This window comes from Armigeres subalbatus, chromosome 3 (genome assembly GCF_024139115.2).
Source record: "Armigeres subalbatus isolate Guangzhou_Male chromosome 3, GZ_Asu_2, whole genome shotgun sequence".
Taxonomy (NCBI): Eukaryota; Metazoa; Arthropoda; class Insecta; order Diptera; family Culicidae; genus Armigeres; species Armigeres subalbatus.
The window spans coordinates 240,367,162-240,388,017 of record NC_085141.1 but is presented as its reverse complement, the minus strand read 5'-3'; the positions used below and the strand labels follow the sequence as shown (position 1 = coordinate 240,388,017).

The following is a 20,856-nucleotide window of genomic DNA, read 5'->3' as shown; positions in this document are numbered from 1 at the left end:
GTGCTGGGTGGATTTGTATAGAGTGGTCTGATGGCTTTTCCACAAACTTGACCTTCAAGTGGTCTTGTTGTGTAGGGGTTATCACGCCCAACTAGAGAGTGGAGGTTGAGGGTTCGAGTCCCTCCAAGACACTTTGTCCATTTCGAAACATGTGCTGTGCATATGTGCAGCCAAGATATTTAACAAAAAATGACTTTCGTACGGCCGAGTTGTCAAATAGTATGCAATTAATTGATACTCGTCTGTTTCTTTCGCGAAAACGTAAAGACGGAGCACTTTTCCAGTTTGATAACCATACAGTTTTATGTCGCTTTAGAGGGTGTAATACGAAGGACAAGGATTGGTACGAGCGTTACGATTTTCGCGAAGTGCGTTCAGCTCGGCAACTCCGACGACTTCAGACTGAAGAGGGAAGTCAAGCTTAGTACGAAGTACACGATAGGAAGAGGCTTAAGAGGACAGCGGGTGACCACGAGTCTTGTTACGATTGAGAGAGGCATAAATGTTGTGTATCGTCGTTCATTAAGAGCGAATTTTGCAATCCTTGAAGATAGTACCGTGAAGTACCCTAATTTCGCGCACTTAAGATCTGACAAAGTAAGAAGGCTCATTAAAAAACATGTAATGGCCATTTGGAAACATTTGCTAGGTTGTAGGTCATTTGGCCTACAGTCGTTTGGCCTAATGACGTTTGGCATAACGCCGTTTGGCCTAATGGTCATTTGGCCTAAAGTCGTTTGGCCTAATGGTTGTTTGGCCTAATGGTTGATTGGCCTAATGGTCGTTTGGCATAATTTGAAAAACGTAAATTATTCTTTCTAGTAAATTATGTGAAAATGTTATTTTATTTTATGCTACATTTGGAAATCCACATTATTGGTGTATAACAACATTATCCGATAGTCACATACGATATGTACACTCCCGGCCAAAAGTTTGGGTTCACCCTCGAAAAATATAGGCAAAAGTTTTTGGTCGTATTTTCGCCGTCTTACTAAATCAACAAAAATGATAGTTGTGCGCCGCCTCCGTATCGAGTGGTGTGCCCCCGAAAACGCGAGCACTTTGAAACTTGGATTCCGTCAGGAGTGACCTTAAGATACTCATTTGTCTTATTATGTTGTAAAAATATATTGATTTTTCTCTAAATTGAGCCCACAAAATTTCGAAATGAAAAGTGAAATGGAACCCAATTTTTTTGAGGGGCATTGATGATTTTCGGCGGAAAAATTTTGTTTTATTTTTAAAAATCAAAATGTTTACTCAAGTACATAGTATGCATAGGCCAAAGTTTTTTTTTTTCATTATTATTGTTTTCTTTATTAGGGAGACGGCTGGCGGCCAAAAGTTTGGTTTCACCCACTATATGGTAAACCGGCCATAAGTTTGGGTTCATTCTGCTGATATGCGATTTAATTCATTTTTAGCCGAATATTGTCTGAAGTACAGTTTTTGATGATTTTTAAAAATAAAACAAAATGCTTCCGTCGAAAAATAATCAATTCCCCTCAAAGATGATTAAAATTGGGTTTCATTTCACTTTTCATTTCGAAATAAAATTCTGTGGGCTCAATTTTGAGAAAAATCAACATAGTTTTACAACATATAAGAAAAATGAGTATCTTAATGTAAAAAAGGGTCACAGTGTGGCTAGCGTCACAAGAAGTGAAGAAATGTTAAAGTATAATAAGAAAACAAAAACCATTCGATTTTGGCAACATAAATGTTCCGAACGTGATGTCAAAATCGAATGGGGTTTGTATATTGAGTTTTACAGTTTTGACATTGTATAGGAAACATACAATCTTTACAATATGGTTGACACCTTCTTTAAAGCATGTGCTGTTCTTTCGAGATTTACTGCTATGTTATTGCATATGACAAGCATTTTCCAAAAATGTTGATGCCTTCTTTGAAGCATGATCAGTTCTTTCAAGTTATACTGTTTTCATATGTCGACATTGCCAAAACATATCTGATTCATTGTTTTTTATACCTTTCTTTTTATAAATTCCTGGTTTTATTGTATTGTAAAAGTGATTTGAAATATTTTAACGTTAGTTTGTATTTCGCTTTTTGATCACATGCACATGGTTTTATTTTGCACCTACGAAAAGAATTTCATATAACAATATATTTCAATCGTTTACACCTATATGTACCTATTATGCCAAACGACCATTAGGCCAATCGACCATTAGGCCAAACGACCATAAGGCTAAACGACCATTAGGCCAAATGACTTTAGGCCAAACGACCTTATGCCAAACGGCATTAGGCCAAACGACTTTAGGCCAAACGTGGCACAATCCATTTGCTACTGCATCACGTAGTAGAAGGATTCTAGGTTCTCAAAAAAATGTTACTTGCAAATTTTGCCGCTATTTAAAAAAAATTGGAGTATGAATCCAAGACCGTTGTATGCTCCTTATTTCGCGCAAGAAAATAGGATAGTTCCTAATTTCGCGCAAAAATGTTCCTAATTTCGCGCAAAAATGTTCCTAACTTCGCTCATGTTTGGAATTGAATATCGTTATTGGTTTGATGAAATATAATCATTTAACCAATAGAAGCATGCATCCATTGTTCAAAATATGCAGATAACGGTATCGGACAGCCGTCAGTGACCCATTCTTTAGTCAAAATGGTATGTGCCTATATTTCGATCCTGGAGCTTTACTTAGATTACTTCATGCATTTTAGTTGACACAAGTCATAATTCCTAAAATATCCTTTTCTTCTGAAATATAAACCATATTTTAAGAAAAAAGGCATTGTATGAGCAATGTTTAGCTGGTGTATAAAAAAAGTTTAAATTTTCGGGACGTCATGAAAGAAAGTCTTAAATTCCGCTATCTCTGACATGAGACATCTTCAAATATGTGTTTTATACAAAACATCTTCAATATTATATACATTATTGAAAAAGCTGCTGTAGTTTTATCTTAAGTTTAGCATCATTTTAAACATAGCACATTTTAGCATCATTTTATCCATCGGTTTTGATAGCTATTGCAGGCACTGATCAATAAGATTTTTCAAGTCAACATTAGTCGATGTCGGTGGTTATCCGCCTGAAAATTAGATAAAAAGCGTATGGAAATGAACTCTTCGGGTTCTATTCAATGTAAAGCTGTCCTGAGTATTGTTTTGCTTTTGTTTCATTAGAATGTTGCAAATAAAACTACGCAACAACAATGAACGAAATTAGGCACCATAATTACTCTCATATACCTAATTTCGCGCACAAAGCAAAAGTCTTAATAAACACAAAATACATAAAATTTTACACTTTTCAATAGTAATGACGAATAAACATATCCAACAGAGCATAATGGATACAAATATTTCCAAAAAGTAGCCAGTTTTGTACAGTAAAATCATTTGTTTACTTGGGTCATGTTCTTCGTCGCTGTGCTAAGCACAAGCAAATATGGCGGTCGATGGGAGGATCAAATTGAAATAATTTTATTTGGTGTACTACCGTGGAGGCACCATATTTGACGCAGTTAAGAACATTTTAAAAATAATCATTACTTCAAAAACAATTTCTAAATGGATTTGCCTAATATTCTGCATAACGAGCTTTCTACTATTATAGAATGTGTACAAATAATGAAACCTCGAAATATAAGTATATTTCTTAGTTTTTTAATCTGTTTTTATATGGTACTCGAGGTGCCCAACTTGACGCACTAATTTTACCGTGTTCCTTATTTGACGCAAAGTTGTTCCTAATTTGACGCACTTTGAAACTATGTTAAAACTCAATCATTTTTTATTATATAATTACATTGTAATAGAACTTTGTACGATATAAAATAACAAGTTAATTTATTATACAAAGCAGCATTTTGTTTATTTTTGTTCAGTTATTCTGCAAGTTATATGCTAAGTAGCACGTAAATGTTTTGTTAGTTTCATGTATCCTGCACATCAATCAAATGCTTCTCAATAAGGTGTAAGAATCATGTCAAAGTATATATTCACGGCCCGTGAATCACGGGAGAATTAAATTTGACATTTCATTTCGTAACCAGCCTACCATGATCTGTTGTATTTGTAATAAAAACTTCACTTTCTTCGGTAATCTACAATTTTGAATCTATAAAATGAGGAGGATACAGAAAACGCAACCTGTATATGAACCCTTTTAGAACCACATTGAAGCTACCATTATGCAAATGTTACGTGACCGGCAGATATATCTCAAAAAATGTGAGCTGCCCGTCTATATACATTTTTTCAATAAACTATTTACACACACTGAAGCTTATATAAGAAAGCCAGTCATATTTTTGTTTAATTTCATATTCAGGGTTGCCCGACTAGTAGCTTGGATAGCGACAGAAATAAATTGAAAATTTGTTATTCTTTTTTGGCTTGTTAGAATTTCGTACAAAGAAAGTAAATTAAATTATAGGATACTAATTTATTATATAATATTATTTTCTCGCAAGAATTTCAAAACCAGCATAGAAAAACTGCATAATAACCAAATACCGTGTAAGTAATGCGTTAAAAAACGCATCAAAATCGAAGAGATCATAAGGCATACTATCATGGGCTGGACACGTAGTGGGATAACGTTGACTAATATTGTAAGTAGTAGAGAGTTAGTTAAAACTAAATGAATACTTATTGCTTTTCCTAATAGTATTATTGAGGTTTATAAGCACTGCCTTGTCTATTCGTCTGCTAAGATTAATTAGGAACATCGCAATGGATTGTGAGCCTAATTTGACGCAGAACATTTTGGGTTGAAAAATGCGTTCGAATGTTACAATGTTCAACTTAAAAGGGAAATCTTACTCATAATGCTCAGCTGTTTGTAGGTAGGGGTCAAAAATTCTCACAAAAGTAATTTTGCGCGAAAAAAATATCGTTTGATCCTTAGCATTGTGGCTAAGAAAGCGAAAATTTGACGCATTATGCGTATAACTTCCACATATTTTATTCGGGTACGTTGATTCTTTATCAATAATACGCTTTTTATTCCATATATGCAAAGAAGAAGAGCAAATAAAGCCATCTAGCTTTATTCGTTGATATATTTTTGGCGAAAAAAGGGTTTTTTGAATCATTTGATATGAAAGTGCGCCAAGTTTGGACCTGCGTCAAATATGGTACTTCCACGGTAAACCAAGTTTGTTCTTCAAATTTTTTCGTGAAAAACATTCAACAACAATGATATTTTATAATACTCCAGATTTTTCAATTTTGACTGGCACCTAAAAATTGAAAAAAAAATAAATTATTTTATAATGCGCGAAGTTAGGGCACGCGCGAAATTAGGGCACATCACGGTACATGGAGGAGGCAAATGAATTACGAGTTGCATCAGCTGTTGAAAGATAGATGGTCGGTCACGTAGCCAGAATGTCGGACAACAAGCCGGTAAAAATATGGTTTCCGCCATGCAGTTATAGATCGAGTTTCATGGAGACGACTTTTATGTGCTATACAGGACACTCCGGCCTTAGTCTGGATAAATAAATAAGAAACAGATAGGATATCTGTGTAAGATGTAATAATTTTCGTAGACACATAAATAAATACATAACTTATATCATTTTATAGAATTCAATGCTTATTCTCAAAAGTACAACAATATGTGGAACGAATTCAAAATATTTAGATAACAGTTTCATTGAGGTTTAAACATAACATTGCATTTTTAAATGAACAATAGAAAATTTAGTGATAACGAAATGTAAAGTCAATGTTGGAAGAATAATAATATTAAACGCTTAGTCGATCCCTTCAATCTGCATACAATTTCACTTTCTTAATTTGTCATATTCATTATGACAAGTAAAGACATTCCGCTAAATAGCTCTAATTAATTGTCTACTCTCTTCATCATACGCCTTTTATTATATGATGAGCAGTAACTTGATGCCAGTGCTCATACATTCAATTTTCATTCTGCACTTTAACGCGTAATAAAGCTCGTTACGCAGAGAAACACACGTCTCACTCAACACATGTTCTATCGTTCACCTTTTTAACGGTGAATTCAATTTTTTGTAAGTGGTCAAAAAGCCACTGATAGGGTTTCGACCGATTTCGCTTGTGTTTGACGTTTGTACACTACCGCCATCTGGTTGCCGCTTGTCCACACACACAGTGAACTTAGCATTGGGAGATAATGTTTCCGTGACGATGATTTTGATTGCATTTTGTTCTAAGTGAGTCGTCTGTTTCTCTATGCTCGTAATCTGAATAGGCTATAAGGTTGTCACTTGAGAGTGCAATAGCCAACTGGAAATTCCTGCCGTTTTCCTATCACGTCATTATTTTTTTAGTCGCGCTACTATTCTACCTAGGTTTGATACGAATGAATAATGCCATATGCAGCAAATGTAAATCGTATTTAATCATATCAGTGTTGTCCTATTTTCATTATTTTTTTAATAAACTTATTGTACTCATTCAATGCTGACAGTTATTTTTATCTCCCTTCAATTGTAGATGTAGATAACATTGGAGACTACTAACAGTGGATTATTGAAACCTTTGCTTGATAACTGTAACTATGAAATGAACAGATTACAACACAAACATCCCATGTACAAATGTCATTGTTTTGAGTGCGAGACAGGATACTTTAAACATTCCATTAAGACATGGAATATTCGTTTATCCGTAATCATTCGTATTTATTACGGACGTCACATAGCTTATATTAGAACATTTACAAGAATTGTATTCGGTAATAAAGGTAAGAAAGTAAGCTGCTTTGCTAGTTACATTTACTGCGTTCGTAATAAATAGTGACAACACTGTCAATATTGGAACGAGAATTATCTCTCAGTCTCATACCAAAATCGCGTTCCATACGAGTAAGATACCCGTTAAAGCCATTATCATTCAGAACGATTCTATCGATCGATCGGCTAATGAAAATTAGTTTACAATAAGTAACTAATATATGTAAAATTATAAATAGATCCTAAATACCTTCTTGGGAAGCATAAAAATTTAGTTCATTTTTGAATATGAAACCATAACTTCTACTGTCGAGGAATCGAATTGCTTACCATGCTTCGTCTTCAATAACGCGATCAAATCGACTTCCATTTTTGGTGACGTAAACTTTTCCGTTGTCCGTATCGTATTCGTCACTATGCTGCTGCTGTTTTTGCTGCCTCGGGGGCTGTTGATGCTGTTTTCCACGATCATTGCCCAGGTTTCGCGGCTTACAGTAACCCCATGAGTTTGGTTTGCTTTCCGACGGATCTTCTGTAGTACCGGCAACCACTTTACCATTTTCAAATTTCAGGTTACCCATTTGATACCCGGCAGGGATGATGTTTATTTCCGGATAACGAGGTTTGTTTTCAACCTCCTCGGATATGGGTTGCTTCTGAGCAGCTGCAGCTGCGGCTGCCCGTTGCTTCTTGCGCATCTCAAGCTTGGCAAGAAACGAAACGGTCGATTTTGGTTTCTCCTGTTGATCTTCATGCTTTAAATCGTTTCCCGAATATCCACTCGACTGGCGAATTGATTCATTTGTATTCACACCGGAATAGCCGTTCGATTTCTTACCGGAATAACCGCTAGAATGTTCAACTGAATAACTACCGTTAGAGTTGGCAGTAGTTCGGATTTTTTCTATCGTAGCGATTGATTGTTTGCTGGCGGGACGAACATTTTGCTTCCAAAGTTCTTTCTCGTAATCCAGTCTCATCCCCAAACGGTTCATTGGGGACGTTAGTGGATACTCCTCTTCGCCAGAGTTGGAGCCTTCTGAGATCGGATCCACTGTAGGCTTACGTGGCGTCACTTGAGCTTTGTAGAATGGCTTTACCATACTAGCGCTTTCGTCGAAATCATAATCATCTTCAATGCCATTGACCTCTGGCTCCCGATCATGGTCGGGTATTCCATTCGATACCTTCGTATAACCATTTTGGTTGGATCGCCCCAGCGGCTTCATCGGACTTATGTCAATTGGTTTGGCGTGATTGTCTTTAACGGTATTTACGTTTGCGTTATTAATTGGACATCGACTAACATTCATAGTTTGGATCTCCGCGAGCCCTGAAATGAAAAAATGGATTATGCCAGTTGTAGTATAGAGTGATTGTAAAACCTAATCGGTAGCGGCTCTTGTTAAAACTAAGTCGGGATGGAACGCAAGAAAGCAAAATGATATTGAGCTGAGCCATGGCTGATGACTGTAAGTTCAAAACTACAGACAAACAAATGCTAGTTGTCAATGGGAATTCCTCCGGGGTAACTCCGTTGGAAAATAAGACGTAAGCACTAACATCGTTTCTTCACACGTGTCCCAATTATACTTACTGGCGATGAAGTCACTTGGTTCAACTTCAAATGCCTTGCGCAGTTCCTTCAACACTTGAGCTGCATTATAGCTATTGTTCTTATTGGTGACCAATCTCAGTTCACCAAAATTGACCATTATATTATGCACCGTATGTCTGGTCACGTTCAGAAATTTGATTTGTACGGAGTTACGAATTATGGACTGCAGCACCGGTGCTACACTCGGATCCCAGCGAGAAGTTATCTTTGGCACAAGCCTGTCCGCCTGGAAATCGTAGACCTGCAAGTATTAAATCTTGAGTTAATATCTGAAGGAAATCCCTAAAGCTGGATTGGCTCTGACCTGTTCCGAAGGAAGAATATTTTTAATAGCTCCCCGCCGAACTTTGCTGGTGGAAGTTCTGGAGAATTTTTCCGGCAGAGGATTCACATACCGAGAGGACGATTGGATCGGTACTCCATCATCGATTGCCCACAAATTATAGCGCTTATCCCCGCTGTTATCTTCGACAACTCCGTCTACCACACACCGACACCATTTATTTCGGTCAAAGTCCAGCACAGCGACAGTCTGGAAATGGATGGAATGTTAGCAGGAAGTTAATTTCCACTATTTAAATCATATTTCTCAATAATATTATTTTTTTGTAGGTACGGCCTGACACGATTGTATGTCATACCCCAGAAACCCATTGCCCAGAAAGTGATTCCCCAGAAAATAATTCTTCTGAATGCACTACTCCCCCATTCCCATTCCCCTGAATACCACAATCCCCAGAATGCCTCCATCCCCCGAAAGACATTCCCTAGAATGTCCTAATCCCCAGAATACCATACCCCAGAATGCAACATTTCCTATATTTGACTTACCACAAAAAAAGTTCGTATTAATACTAAATATGAACGGGGCTACCCCAAATGGCATAATGCCGTTTGGCATAAGTCCGTTTGGCATAATGCCATTTGACATACCGAGTTGAATGGTCAGGGGCCATTTGGCAAGAAAAATAGTCATAATGATTTTAAGGTCATTTGGCATAACGACCATTTGGCATAACGACTATTTGGCATAATGACCATTTGGCATACAAATTAAAAGAATCATAAAAACTCTAGGCAGAAGCTAAGACCGGGTAAATTTTAATTTAAATGGTTTAAATGAAGAAATGATGTGCTAATTTGCCTTATTCCTGAAAAATGTGATTTTTTAAAGCTTTTTTTTCAAATGCGTACTTTTACTTTGAATGGAGGAATGAACTTCTCATTAGATTTCTTCCAACCAAATGCGTGCATGCTTTCTCGTTGTAAGGAGAAATCGTGTGCTTTAAAAGATGGATTCATCAGGCCTTTTCCTGGCAAATGCATACTTTTAAAGGAGTCATCTACTCTTTTGCATTATCCCGGGCAAATGCGTACTTTTAAATAAGGAGTCATGTACTCTTTTGCCTTATTCCGGACAAATGCATACTTTTAAAGAAGGTGTGTGTAGCCGCCAGACATTCTAAATCAGGGTGTTACTCATCTGTGAAAACAAAATTCCCTGATTTTTCCAGGTGTTTTACATTAATTTCCAGGCATAAACAACCGTGCCATATATAGATTTTAGCAGCAAAATGATCAATTCAAAAAAGTAAATATTGCGAAAAATATTATTTTTAAGAATAATTTGAAAACCCTCCGGATTTTAAGAAATGCTTCAAAACTTCCTCCAGGATTTAATTTGAAAATTTCTTTGCTAAAACTTTAGAAAACATCTCAAGTGAAGCGCACCGACGGGGCGAGACGGTCCCCGCCGGCCGGCCGCGCGGCGGCACTGGTTTTCTTTTTGTAATTAATTAAAACGCGTACACACCGCGTTGGGGTTCAATCAAGACTCTTTTATTCACTTAAAATTAACTTACAGCTAACCTGTAGTAGAATTGACTATTTTCTCTCTCTTTCTCTACATTGATTTACTCTCTCTCCTGACGGCTCATTTGGAACCTTGTGAAGTGCTTTATTTTGCTTAATAAGCAAAAGTAACACAAACTTAACAAAACCGCCGTTGCTGGGCGCAAACTTTTCTTGTGCAGCTCGGTGTCAAGGTTAGCCGATCCCGCATAAAAGACTGTGACGAATCCCCCTAAAGGAATTTAAGTCGTTGGGGTTGTCACACAAGGAATTGTTTCGAAAATTCCTTTTGAGATGCATTTGGCGATTCCTTTACGATTTTTTTGAATTCCTTTAGGTGTTTGTTCGAAAATGTATTGTAAAAATCCCTCGGAAATACCTGTATAAAATACTTTGCAGATTTCTTCAGATATTCTTCTGACATTTTAGGAATTTCTTCTGAAACTTGGTTTAGAATTCTATCGGAAATCTCTATGGATTTTATTTCAGCTGTTTTTTAAGAAATTTAGGAAAACTTAAGGAAATGTTCTGGAAATATGTTTGGGAATTTCTTCAGGAAATGCTTCAGAACTTCTTACGAAATTACTTTAGGAAATGTGTTGATGCAAAAATATGAAATTGCTGGGTCCATGACGTTAGGCATAATACCTTCTTTATGTCGTGGGCTTTTTTTGTGCATTTTATGCTTAACATCCTTTATGTCTAACGTCCTTACACCTGTTCGCGTGACCAACATCTAGTTTGCTTGAACCTAGCAGCTAAAGTACCGGTACTATAAGTGTCAAACCACCATGTTCTGTTAGGTATGCAACCGTTCAACACGTTACCATTAGTAACTACAGGGGTTAGACAAAAAGGTTGAGATAGGCAAAATTTTGCCGAAGTTCAAGTCAGCATAACTTTGCGTAGAATGATCCGATTTTGATAAAATTGGAACCATCGGACGCGGAAACTCTTCTAGTATACTATCCTTATGCAAAACCTGAGATTGGTCCTCGGCCACCGGAGATGTTCCGGGTTTTCCGAGGGTACGTTCAAGATGCATTTTTTCCACTGCTTGTCATTTTATATGACGTTTACTTTCATCATGTTTTATGCTTTGTCCAAAAACTAGAACTAATATGCCGACCAATGGTGGCTGTAGATCGAGAATCCATCAAAACTACGCAGAGATATGGCCATTTCCGTAAAACGGTCCCGGGAACATGATAAAATGATAACAGATGGGAATAATGTAAATATGAGTAGCTAACTTCATGGCTTTGCGAGACGACGATGACAGAAACATTTCCAAAATGATAGTGTCCACTGCCACCCTTATAGCAGGTTCCAAGGGCCTTCCCGGAAAAGCCGGTTTTGGCACCATCTGGAACCATGCAAATATGGGTGTCAAAATTCATGTTTTTTCAAGACGATGAATATAGGATATTTATTAAAGATATATTTTGAGGACTGTAAGACTCTCGGCCAATTTGTAACAGGTTACGGATGTTCTGCGAAAGTGATATTTATTCAGGGTGTATGACCAATCCCGTACCGTTTTCACGAAAATGGCCATATCTTTGCGTATACCTAATGAATTTTGGATCTGCAGCCAGCATTGGTCAGCATATTAGTTCTAGTTTCTGTGGAAAACATAAAACAAGATGTCAGTAAACGTCACATAAAATGACAAAAGAGAAAAAAGAAAAAATCCATTTTTAACATACCCTCGGAAAACCCGGAACATATCCGGTGGCCATGGACCAATCTCAGGTTTTGCATGGGGATTGTATACTAGAAGAGTTTCCGCGTCCGATGGTCCCAATTTCATCAAAATCGGATTTTTCTACGCAAAGTTATGCTGATTTGAACTTCAACAAAATTTTGCCTATCTCAACCTTTTTGTCTAACCCCTGTATATCCAAACTAAATATGTATTACTATCTAAGTAGACTGCGTTGCTGTCATAATGAATTTTCCTCATTCGTATTCAAGTCATCTCCCAATAAAGCCGAACTTCTTTGTAGCTCTGCCTGATTCATTAGGTTATGAGCCCAGAACGCTGACGAAGAAAGAAACTTCGAGGCGCTATTTTCCTTGAATTGCTTGTTGAAATGGGCGAAGAAAAGTTGTGGTTGTTGTGGAGTTGAGGTCTTGATGGAAGATAAAAATTTGCTGGACTGTCTGGAGAATGCCATCGAGAACGAGGAGTACGCAAGAGAACTTCCGGAAGACACAGCGGCGGTCAAAGCGGAGAAGAAGAAGAAATTCGAAGAGCGCATGGCAAGAGACCGGAAATGCAAGAATTTACTCATTTATCGAATCGCAGAAGATCAACTGGACTACGTGAAGGACAAGCGAACAGCAAAAGAAGCATGGGATACTTTGAAAAGTGCCTTTGAGCGTGTTGGCATCGCTGGAAAGTTGTTTCTTAAGAAGCAGTTTCAAGAACTGCGTTTGAAAGAAGGCGAAAATGTGAAAGAGTACCTGCTCAAGTTTGAAAAACTGTTGCGAGAAATGAAGGCTGCTGGGGTAAAAATCGAAGAAGAGGATGTTGTTTGCCAGCTTTTATTGTCGCTACCGAAGTCCTACGACGCGTTAATCACAGCTTTAGAAACGATCCAGCCCGGTCAGCTAACTCTGGAGTACGTCAAGAAAAGGCTGATGGACGAGTCTGCAAAACGGGTGAATCGATCAAGCCATGAGGAAGATCACAACGGTGAGTCGGCTTTTGCGGCTGCGGTATCCAACAGAAAAATTGAATGGTTCCTGGATTCAGGTGCTACAGAACACATGATCCGAGATAAGCATTTGTTCGAAGAGTTACATCCACTAGAACGAAAAGTGTTCATTTCGGTAGCCAAGTCCGGACATGCAATTGTGGCAGAATCTGCTGGCACTATCCGTGTCGATATGATGGTAGATGGCAAGAAGCAACCCGCTGTAGTGAAGGATGTCTTGTACGTACCTGAGTTGCAATGTAACTTATTTTCTGTTCGCCGACTCGAAGACAACGGAATGACTGTTAAAATTGCTGGAGGAAAAGTGACCATCAACAAAGACAACCGTGTTGTGGGCGTAGGACGTAGAACTGGTCAACTGTATGCCCTGGACATCTACTTCCGTGGCGTTATTGGATCTGCAAGCGTAGGTGTGGCAAGAATGAAGGACGACGGTTTCGAATTGTGGCATCGTAGATACGGTCATCTAGGAGAAGCGAATCTGAAGAACCTCTGGAAACATCAGATGATCGAGACAACAGTAAATATTGAAAAGTTCCCTGATCGATGTTTGTGTGAAGTGTGCATGACAGGTAAGCAGACACGACAGCCTTTCGACGACGTTGTGGAGCGACGTTCATCTCGTCTGTTGGAACTCATACACTCCGACGTGTGTGGACCGTTCACTCCAACCACGTGGAATGGAAAGCGCTATTATGTATCGTTTATGGATGATTATAGCCACTTCACGGTGGTCTACCTACTGGCATCAAAAGACGAGGTTCAAGAAAAGTTCATGCAGTATTGTGCGCTGGTGACGTCATTCTTTGGCACAAGAGTGTCGAGGCTGCGGTGTGACAACGGTGGAGAGTTTACAAGCAAATCATTCAAGAAATATTGCCGCACGGAGGGGATTCAAATGGTGACAACCATTCCGTACAGTCCGAAGCAGAATGGGGAGGCGGAACGCTTAAACCGTACCTTGTTGGATAAGTTACGTTCTATGCTACACGATGCTAGTCTGCCGAAATCGATGTGGGGAGAAGCTGTCCTCACAGCTGCTTACATTCTGAATCATAGTCCGACGTCCGCTCTGGAAGAAAGAAAAACGCCGTTTCAAATGTGGTATGGTAAAAAACCGAAGGTGGACAAAATGCGTGTGTTCGGTTCAACTGCATTCACGTGGGTGCCAAAAGAGAAGCGTAGTAAATTGGACCCACGCAGCGAGAAAAATGTCGTGGTCGGGTATACCACGAACGGGGATCCTAGAAGGAATACAGTTTTCACATCCCGTGATATTGTATTTGACGAAACCAGGAAAGTGGCACAGCGTCAAGAACCTGTGAAGATTGTTTACGAGTCCGACGACGATGACAATGGCAAACCTGCCATTTATGTGGAAGATGCTGGTGCGCTTGAAGTGCCTGAATTAGCCGACAACGAATCACTTGGGGAAAGCGAATCCGCTGAAGGAAACGATGACGAAGAAACGACCGGAGCGCTCCCTTCGCAATCGGATAGTGGAAGTAGCTCACCAGAGGCGTCCACGAGGCAAAGCGGACGGGAGCGCAGAATTCCCGGTAAGTTTCTTGATTTCATTACTGGTTTTGAGGCAAATACTGGCAGTGAATGTTTTTCAGAGTCTGCTGAAGGTGTCCGGTCAACAAACGACACGATGATGGTTTTTGCATTGAATGCAGAGGCGTTCGTAGAGGACCTACCTTCATCTATCGGCGGTCTGAAGAAGCGAAGCGATTGGTGCTACTGGAAATCCGCTATTAAGAGTGAGCTGGCATCCCTACAGAAAAACGAGACGTGGGACCTCGTAGCCAAACCAGCTGGAAAGCACCTTGTGGACTGCAAGTGGGTCTTCAAAGTCAAGCGCGACGAGAACGGTAACGTGGACCGCTACAAGGCGCGTCTGGTTGCGAAAGGGTATTCGCAACGGAAGGGATTCGACTTCGACGAAACGTACGCGCCCGTAGCCAAAATCACCACTGTTAGAACGCTTCTATCGGTGGCTAATAAGAAGGGGTACCATGTCCATCAGATGGACGTTCGTACGGCTTTCCTCAACGGCATATTAAAGGAGGAAATATATATGCGTCAACCAGAGGGTCTGGCGAGTTCGGATTCAAATCTTGTTTACCGGCTGAAGAAATCATTGTACGGTTTGAAACAAGCACCGAGGAGTTGGAACGAGCGATTCCATTCATTTGTGACGGAGCTCGAATTCAAGCGATCCTGTGTGGATACGTATCTGTGGGATCAGTACACAAGGCCGAATCACAAAAGGCCGAACCACAGAAGGCCGAATCACAAAAGGCCGAAAATGTTCTAGCATACCACAAAAGGCCGAAAACCCAGAAGGCCGAACCACGAAAGGCCGAATGATACAAAAGGCCGAATCTCAAAAGGCCGAATAACACAAAAGGCCGAATCATTACAAATGTTTCAATCTTCCAACCAAGATAACTTGGAATACTCAAAAATTAACGTTTACTTTTATTATGCTGCCCCATAAAGAAAAACTTGTCCACGTGTTTTGCAACTACTAGCAACGATGTAATTAATTTTATTCAGTTAAGGTATTTAACGTCAGTTCAACGTCGAAGTTCAATCTTTCAACTGAAACAAGTGGAGGTGTTATAGAGTCAATTTGAATCCTTATATATTGCATAATAAATCAATCTTTATTGCAGTAATAAAAGGATGAACATAACTGAACACTGTATACATATAAATATTAGCACTTTAAAGTGCTGATGCAGCAAACTTATCATCATCAGTAGTATTGGGAAAAGTCAAATTCCCAAATCTAATGCAAGAGCCCGAGTTAAAATCCACCGGATTCATGGCTCACAGAACCACATAATCGAATCTCCGATTCGCATAAATGTAGGAGTTGTGCGCTTCATGATGCACACTACTCACGATCTAATTGCAACATCAGAAGCTAAACAAAATCAACTTTTCCAAATATTACGTTTTTAACTAAAAGCTGTATTTAATTTTTTCCTAATTTAAGAGAAACTGACTTTTGGCAAGAAATTACAAAATAATCCGAATAATCTATATTAAGTAATTAAGTAATTAATATTAAGAAATTAGCCGTTCAACATTTGGCGAATTACTCTATTTGAATAAAAAAAAGTCCGAATAAACTCAGCAGACGGCAGACCAACAAAGCGCGCGCTTGCTCCGGTCCACTTTGTTGGTCTGCCGAGTTTATTCGGCCTTTTGTGATTCGGCCTTATGTGGTTTCGGCCTTTTGTGATTCGGCCTTTTGTGGTTTCGGCCTTTTTTGCTTTCGGCCTTTTGTAATTCGGCCATTCGTGATTCGGCCTTTTGTGATTCGGCCTTTCGTAGTAGACCCGTATCTGTATCACTTGAGATACAAGGGATCTGTCATCTATTTGTTGCTGTATGTCGAGGACATTATCCTTGTCTCTGACCAAATACATCTGGTGACCAGGTTCAAAAGACGACTGTCGGAACAGTTCGAGATGTCCGATATGGGAGAGTTAAAGCTCTTTCTCGGCTTGAAAGTGAATCGTAAACCAAGCGAAGGTACGATGAGGATCAGTCAACCTAAGTACATAAACGATCTGCTCCAACGGTTTGGCATGGGCGATTGCAAGCCGGTGGCGACTCCGCTGGAACCAAACTTGAAATTGGAAAACGGGAAGGTGCATGATGTGACAAAGAAACCATATGAGGAACTTATCGGCTGTTTGACGTACCTCGCCCTTTCGTCACGACCCGACATCAGTGCGGCTGTAAACTTCTTCAGTAAATTCCAGTCCGCGCCAACCGATGTTCACTGGTGTAATCTAGAGCGGATTCTTCGATATCTGAAAGGGACGATCAATTTGGGTTTGGTCTATCATCGGGACAGAGAAGAACAACCGCTGGTAGGCTATGCGGATGCCGATTGGGGCAACGACCAAGACGGTCGTAAATCTATATCTGGCAACGTGTTTCAAATTTATGGAGCTACTGTTTCGCGGATGACAAGAAAGCAAGCAACGGTATCACTTTCATCAACAGAGGCGGAGTATATTTCTCAGTAAAGCTGCATGCGAAGGAATTTGGCTCAAAACTTTGCTCGAAGAATTAGGTGTCGTATTTCGCCATCCGATACCATTGTTTGAAGACAACCAATCCTGCATTAGAATTGCCGAGGAACCCAGGGTGCACAAAAGGATGAAACACATTGATATCCGGTATAATTTCATCAAAGATTCAGGACGGTGTATTTCAAATCATCTTCAAACCGACATCAGAACAAGTTGCAGACATCTTTACGAAGGGATTGGCGCGAGGCCCGTTCGAAAAATTACGTAATAAGCTAGGTTTATTCGGTTGAGCGGAGGTGTTAGGTATGCAACCGTTCAACACGTTACCATTAGTAACTATATCCAAACTAAATATGTATTACAATCTAAGTAGACTGCGTTGCTGTCATAATGAATTTTCCTCATTCGTATTCAAGTCATCTCCCAATAAAGCCGAACTTCTTTGTAGCTCTGCCTGTTTCATTATGTTCTAGCCTATTCAGATTACGCCATTTATGATCATAAATATCATGATAAACAACAACTTGATGCCATCCCCATACATTCAATTTTCTTTCTCCGCTTTAACACGATATTTATTACGATAAATAATCTAATCGTGATCTGGATAGGATATTAAGCTTATTGAAGCATAATTTAGCAAAATAATTTCAATGGTTACAGCGCCACTAGCGTTTACTGTAAAATCCTTCGGAAAATGCTTCGGATATTTTTTTGAAATTCCTTGGGATTTTTTAGGAACTCTGTTACGTTTAAATATGTTTTGTGGTACGTAGCGATATTTGGGTTAGATTATTATGTTAAGCACAACTTGAAAAAGTGAAAAGCTAAATTAGTCACACGACTCGCAAGCCACTGCTTGAGCACCCCTGTGCAAGTTTGCCAATTCCTCCCGTTTACCGGCGAAGACCATCAGTGCGGTGGTATTCCATCAGCAGTAAATAGGCTGTGCAACAAAAATACATCCACGCCACGGTACAACGCGACGATTGGAAACTGCAGAGGTTGCGATCGGACACACACACGCATGGCGTCGAAACGAGGCACAAGAAACCACCATGGGATCAACGTCTAACGGACAGAAGAGAAGAAATAACTCACGCAATTCTCACTTATCGGCAATCGCGCTACCAACCACTGATCTCTCATCAGCACACACACACATATGCGCGACAGAGAAGCGAACGACATCACCATCCCACGCGCAGTGCCAGCCAGACCGCAGAGCGGACTGCACACAAACCCAGTGCGACAAAACTAAGTCCGCGTTAGAAGTGCACAGTTTGGTGAAATTAGAGGCAACGGATTTGGCCTGATTTCAATTAAGAAACATTCGTGAACCTCGTCGTGTCACAGCACTGACAATACGTTTGCACGGCTGCTCTGGCGGCATAATTAAATCTGGAGAAAAGGAAGAACCCAGCACGTAAAACGCTCGCCCGAGACCGTCGTACAGGGAACGTCGTGGAAAGCGAAACACCCTCTCGAAGCGGGCTATCGCAGCAAATCAGCAAGGTGAGGTGAAATTGAGATTTGTGGGTACAGTAATCGCAATTTGTGCATCATTCCACAGCATCTCTGCTTTTCGGTAACGGTGGAGAAGTGAATCGCCCAGAAAGATCGTTCAACCGGACAATAGAAGACCCCGCTAAGGGTGAGTGAAAAATACGAACTCCAGTTAACATCTCCGACTAAAGGGCACATGTACATTGCAGGGTCTTTTTGTTTTATACATTCTTGCTTCTTGTTACCGTACCGTGACTGGGTGTTGCTTTGAGGCGCAAGCCTGCCGTGGTGCGTGGATTGGTGAGTCAAAAACAACAACCGATTATCAGCGTGTGTTCGTGGTGTTAGAACGATTGTGAGCGGTGATCCGCGTTGGGACGGACGGACGGCATAGCATCGCAGTGAAAGCCGACGGACACCAAGAAGTGAGACATCGGAAGTGTGGTGTTTGCCTCGATGCGGCTATCGAGTGATCGTCGGTGGGTGGTCGCTGCGTCCAGAGTCTGCCTGGTGGCGGAACCAAACAACATGAACGGCTCAGTGGCAAGCGGTGTGTCGTTGGCTCCGCGGAGCGGTACCGTGAGTACCTACCATTAGTTTAAGAAAACGATTGTATGGGCCTCGAGCCATAGAGTAGAGGATAGGTCTTGAGGTCAGGAGTGAGAATAGGCCACGATGAAAATGAATATAAGCTACGTTTAAACTGAAATATTCGCTTTGTGTTTTGTTGGTGCTCATAGCCCACAGTGTTTGTGATCGTTCCATCTATTGGTAGTTTCCACCTTGCTCTACCTAGTCGGGAAATCCACAACAACTCGTTCAGAAGTAAAACACCTAGAGGAGTTTTTCCGGATATTTTGCTCCTAAAAATTCTTTGGAAATACGTCGAGAATACCTTTAGAAACTGCTTTGAAAAATTCATTCGGGAATCCTTCGGCTATTCTTTCAAGAATTCCTTTAGCAAAAATCCACCACAATTCACTCTACACTTTTTTTGCAAATCGGTTCAGGTTCTCTTTCGGGAATTTCTTAATGAAACCATACGAAAAATCGTCCGGAAATTCGTTTTGAAATTCCTCCGGGAATTCTTTTCGATTTTTATCTTGGAAATTCCTTCAGAAATAATTTAGAAAATTGCTAATCATTCTTATGGACACTCTTTTAGTGATTTCTTTATTATATTATATTATAATTCCTTGGAAAGCTGATCCCAAAATTCCTTCGAAAGTTCTTCCAGGAATTGCTTTGAAAAATCCTAACTAATTTAGTATTCTGTAATATATTCCTAAAAAAATTCCGAGGGAATACTCAAAGGAATTTACAAAGCAATTCCTAATTGATTTCCCGAATAAATTCCTAGATTTCACCAAGAATAGCTTCGGAAATTCTCCAGGAATTCTTTAGAAGATGGCAATATGTTTTATGCGGAACAATGATTTATTAACGTTCACTACATTTTCAATAGATTTGATTGGTTTATATATTTTTAAGGATTTTTTCATCTTTTAAGAGAATTGGTACAAGCCTTGACTATAGTATGAGAGTAGCATCACTTTCATCCGTTACCACAGATTGATTTGAGACTAATCATTTCTCCTAGATCAGCTCTCATTAAGGTCACTCCTGACGGAATCCAAGTTTCAAAGTGCTTGCGTTTTCGGGGGCACACCACTCGATACGGAGGCGGCGCTTAACTGTCATTTTTGTTGATTTAGCTTTGCTACATTAGGCTTTCAGCGATCGTGTACGTACACGCACGTTTCACTCACACTTTTACTCAGTTTGTTTGCAACCACGAGCAGCTGTCACGGCAAAATCAAATGGGATTGATTGCAACCACGAACCTGCGTTCGTGTTGGTGAGAAATGTCGGCGAGACCCTCAATAAAAATGACAGTTGTGCGTTGCTTCCGTATCAAGTGGTGTGCCCGGTGTGCCCCCGAAAACGCGAGCACTTTGAAACTTGGATTCCGTCAGGAGTGACCTTAAAGACCAGCAGCCTTTACGAGAAAATAATGCTCTTGAAGCAATCCAAACGTGGAAGCCGTATGACCTAGAAAATAAATTAATAACTTATAGGAATAATTGAGAACTTTTTGCAATTCCACAGAAAAAACTGCTTTCAACTGGACGTTGAAGATGTAGTGCATGTCCTTGTCCCGGGCATTGAAACTACGCCACTGTCGCTAAGAACCGATTGGTCAACCGGTAATGGAACGTTGAGATCGAAATATGGAACTGTACTTCTTCTTCTTCATTGGCATTACATCCCCCACCGGGACATTTCCGCCTCGCAGCTACAGTTATTAACTGCGAGGTTTCTAAGCCAAGTTACCAATTTCTGCATTCGTATATCATGAGGCTAGCACGACGATACTTTTATGCTCA

General features: G+C 39.9%; 1 protein-coding gene and 1 long non-coding RNA gene across 2 annotated transcripts in view; one reads left to right on the top strand and one right to left on the bottom strand.

The window, feature by feature from the left end:
• The window catches only part of LOC134221246 (uncharacterized), a 55,060-nt gene that overhangs the window by 33,204 nt on the left and 1,000 nt on the right, over nucleotides 1-20,856 (bottom strand). Inside the window, exons 3-5 of the mRNA XM_062700433.1 lie at nucleotides 8,636-8,863; nucleotides 8,311-8,572; nucleotides 7,044-8,046 (exon numbers count right to left, since the gene is read on the bottom strand). Coding sequence (XP_062556417.1) covers nucleotides 7,044-8,046; nucleotides 8,311-8,572; nucleotides 8,636-8,863 — 1,493 coding nt within the window. The remainder of the gene's footprint in view (nucleotides 1-7,043; nucleotides 8,047-8,310; nucleotides 8,573-8,635; nucleotides 8,864-20,856) is intronic.
• Nucleotides 18,152-19,455, top strand: LOC134227251 (uncharacterized). The gene is made up of 3 exons (XR_009983641.1): nucleotides 18,152-18,478; nucleotides 18,537-18,617; nucleotides 18,679-19,455. It is a non-coding gene; the product is annotated as an uncharacterized LOC134227251 (long non-coding RNA).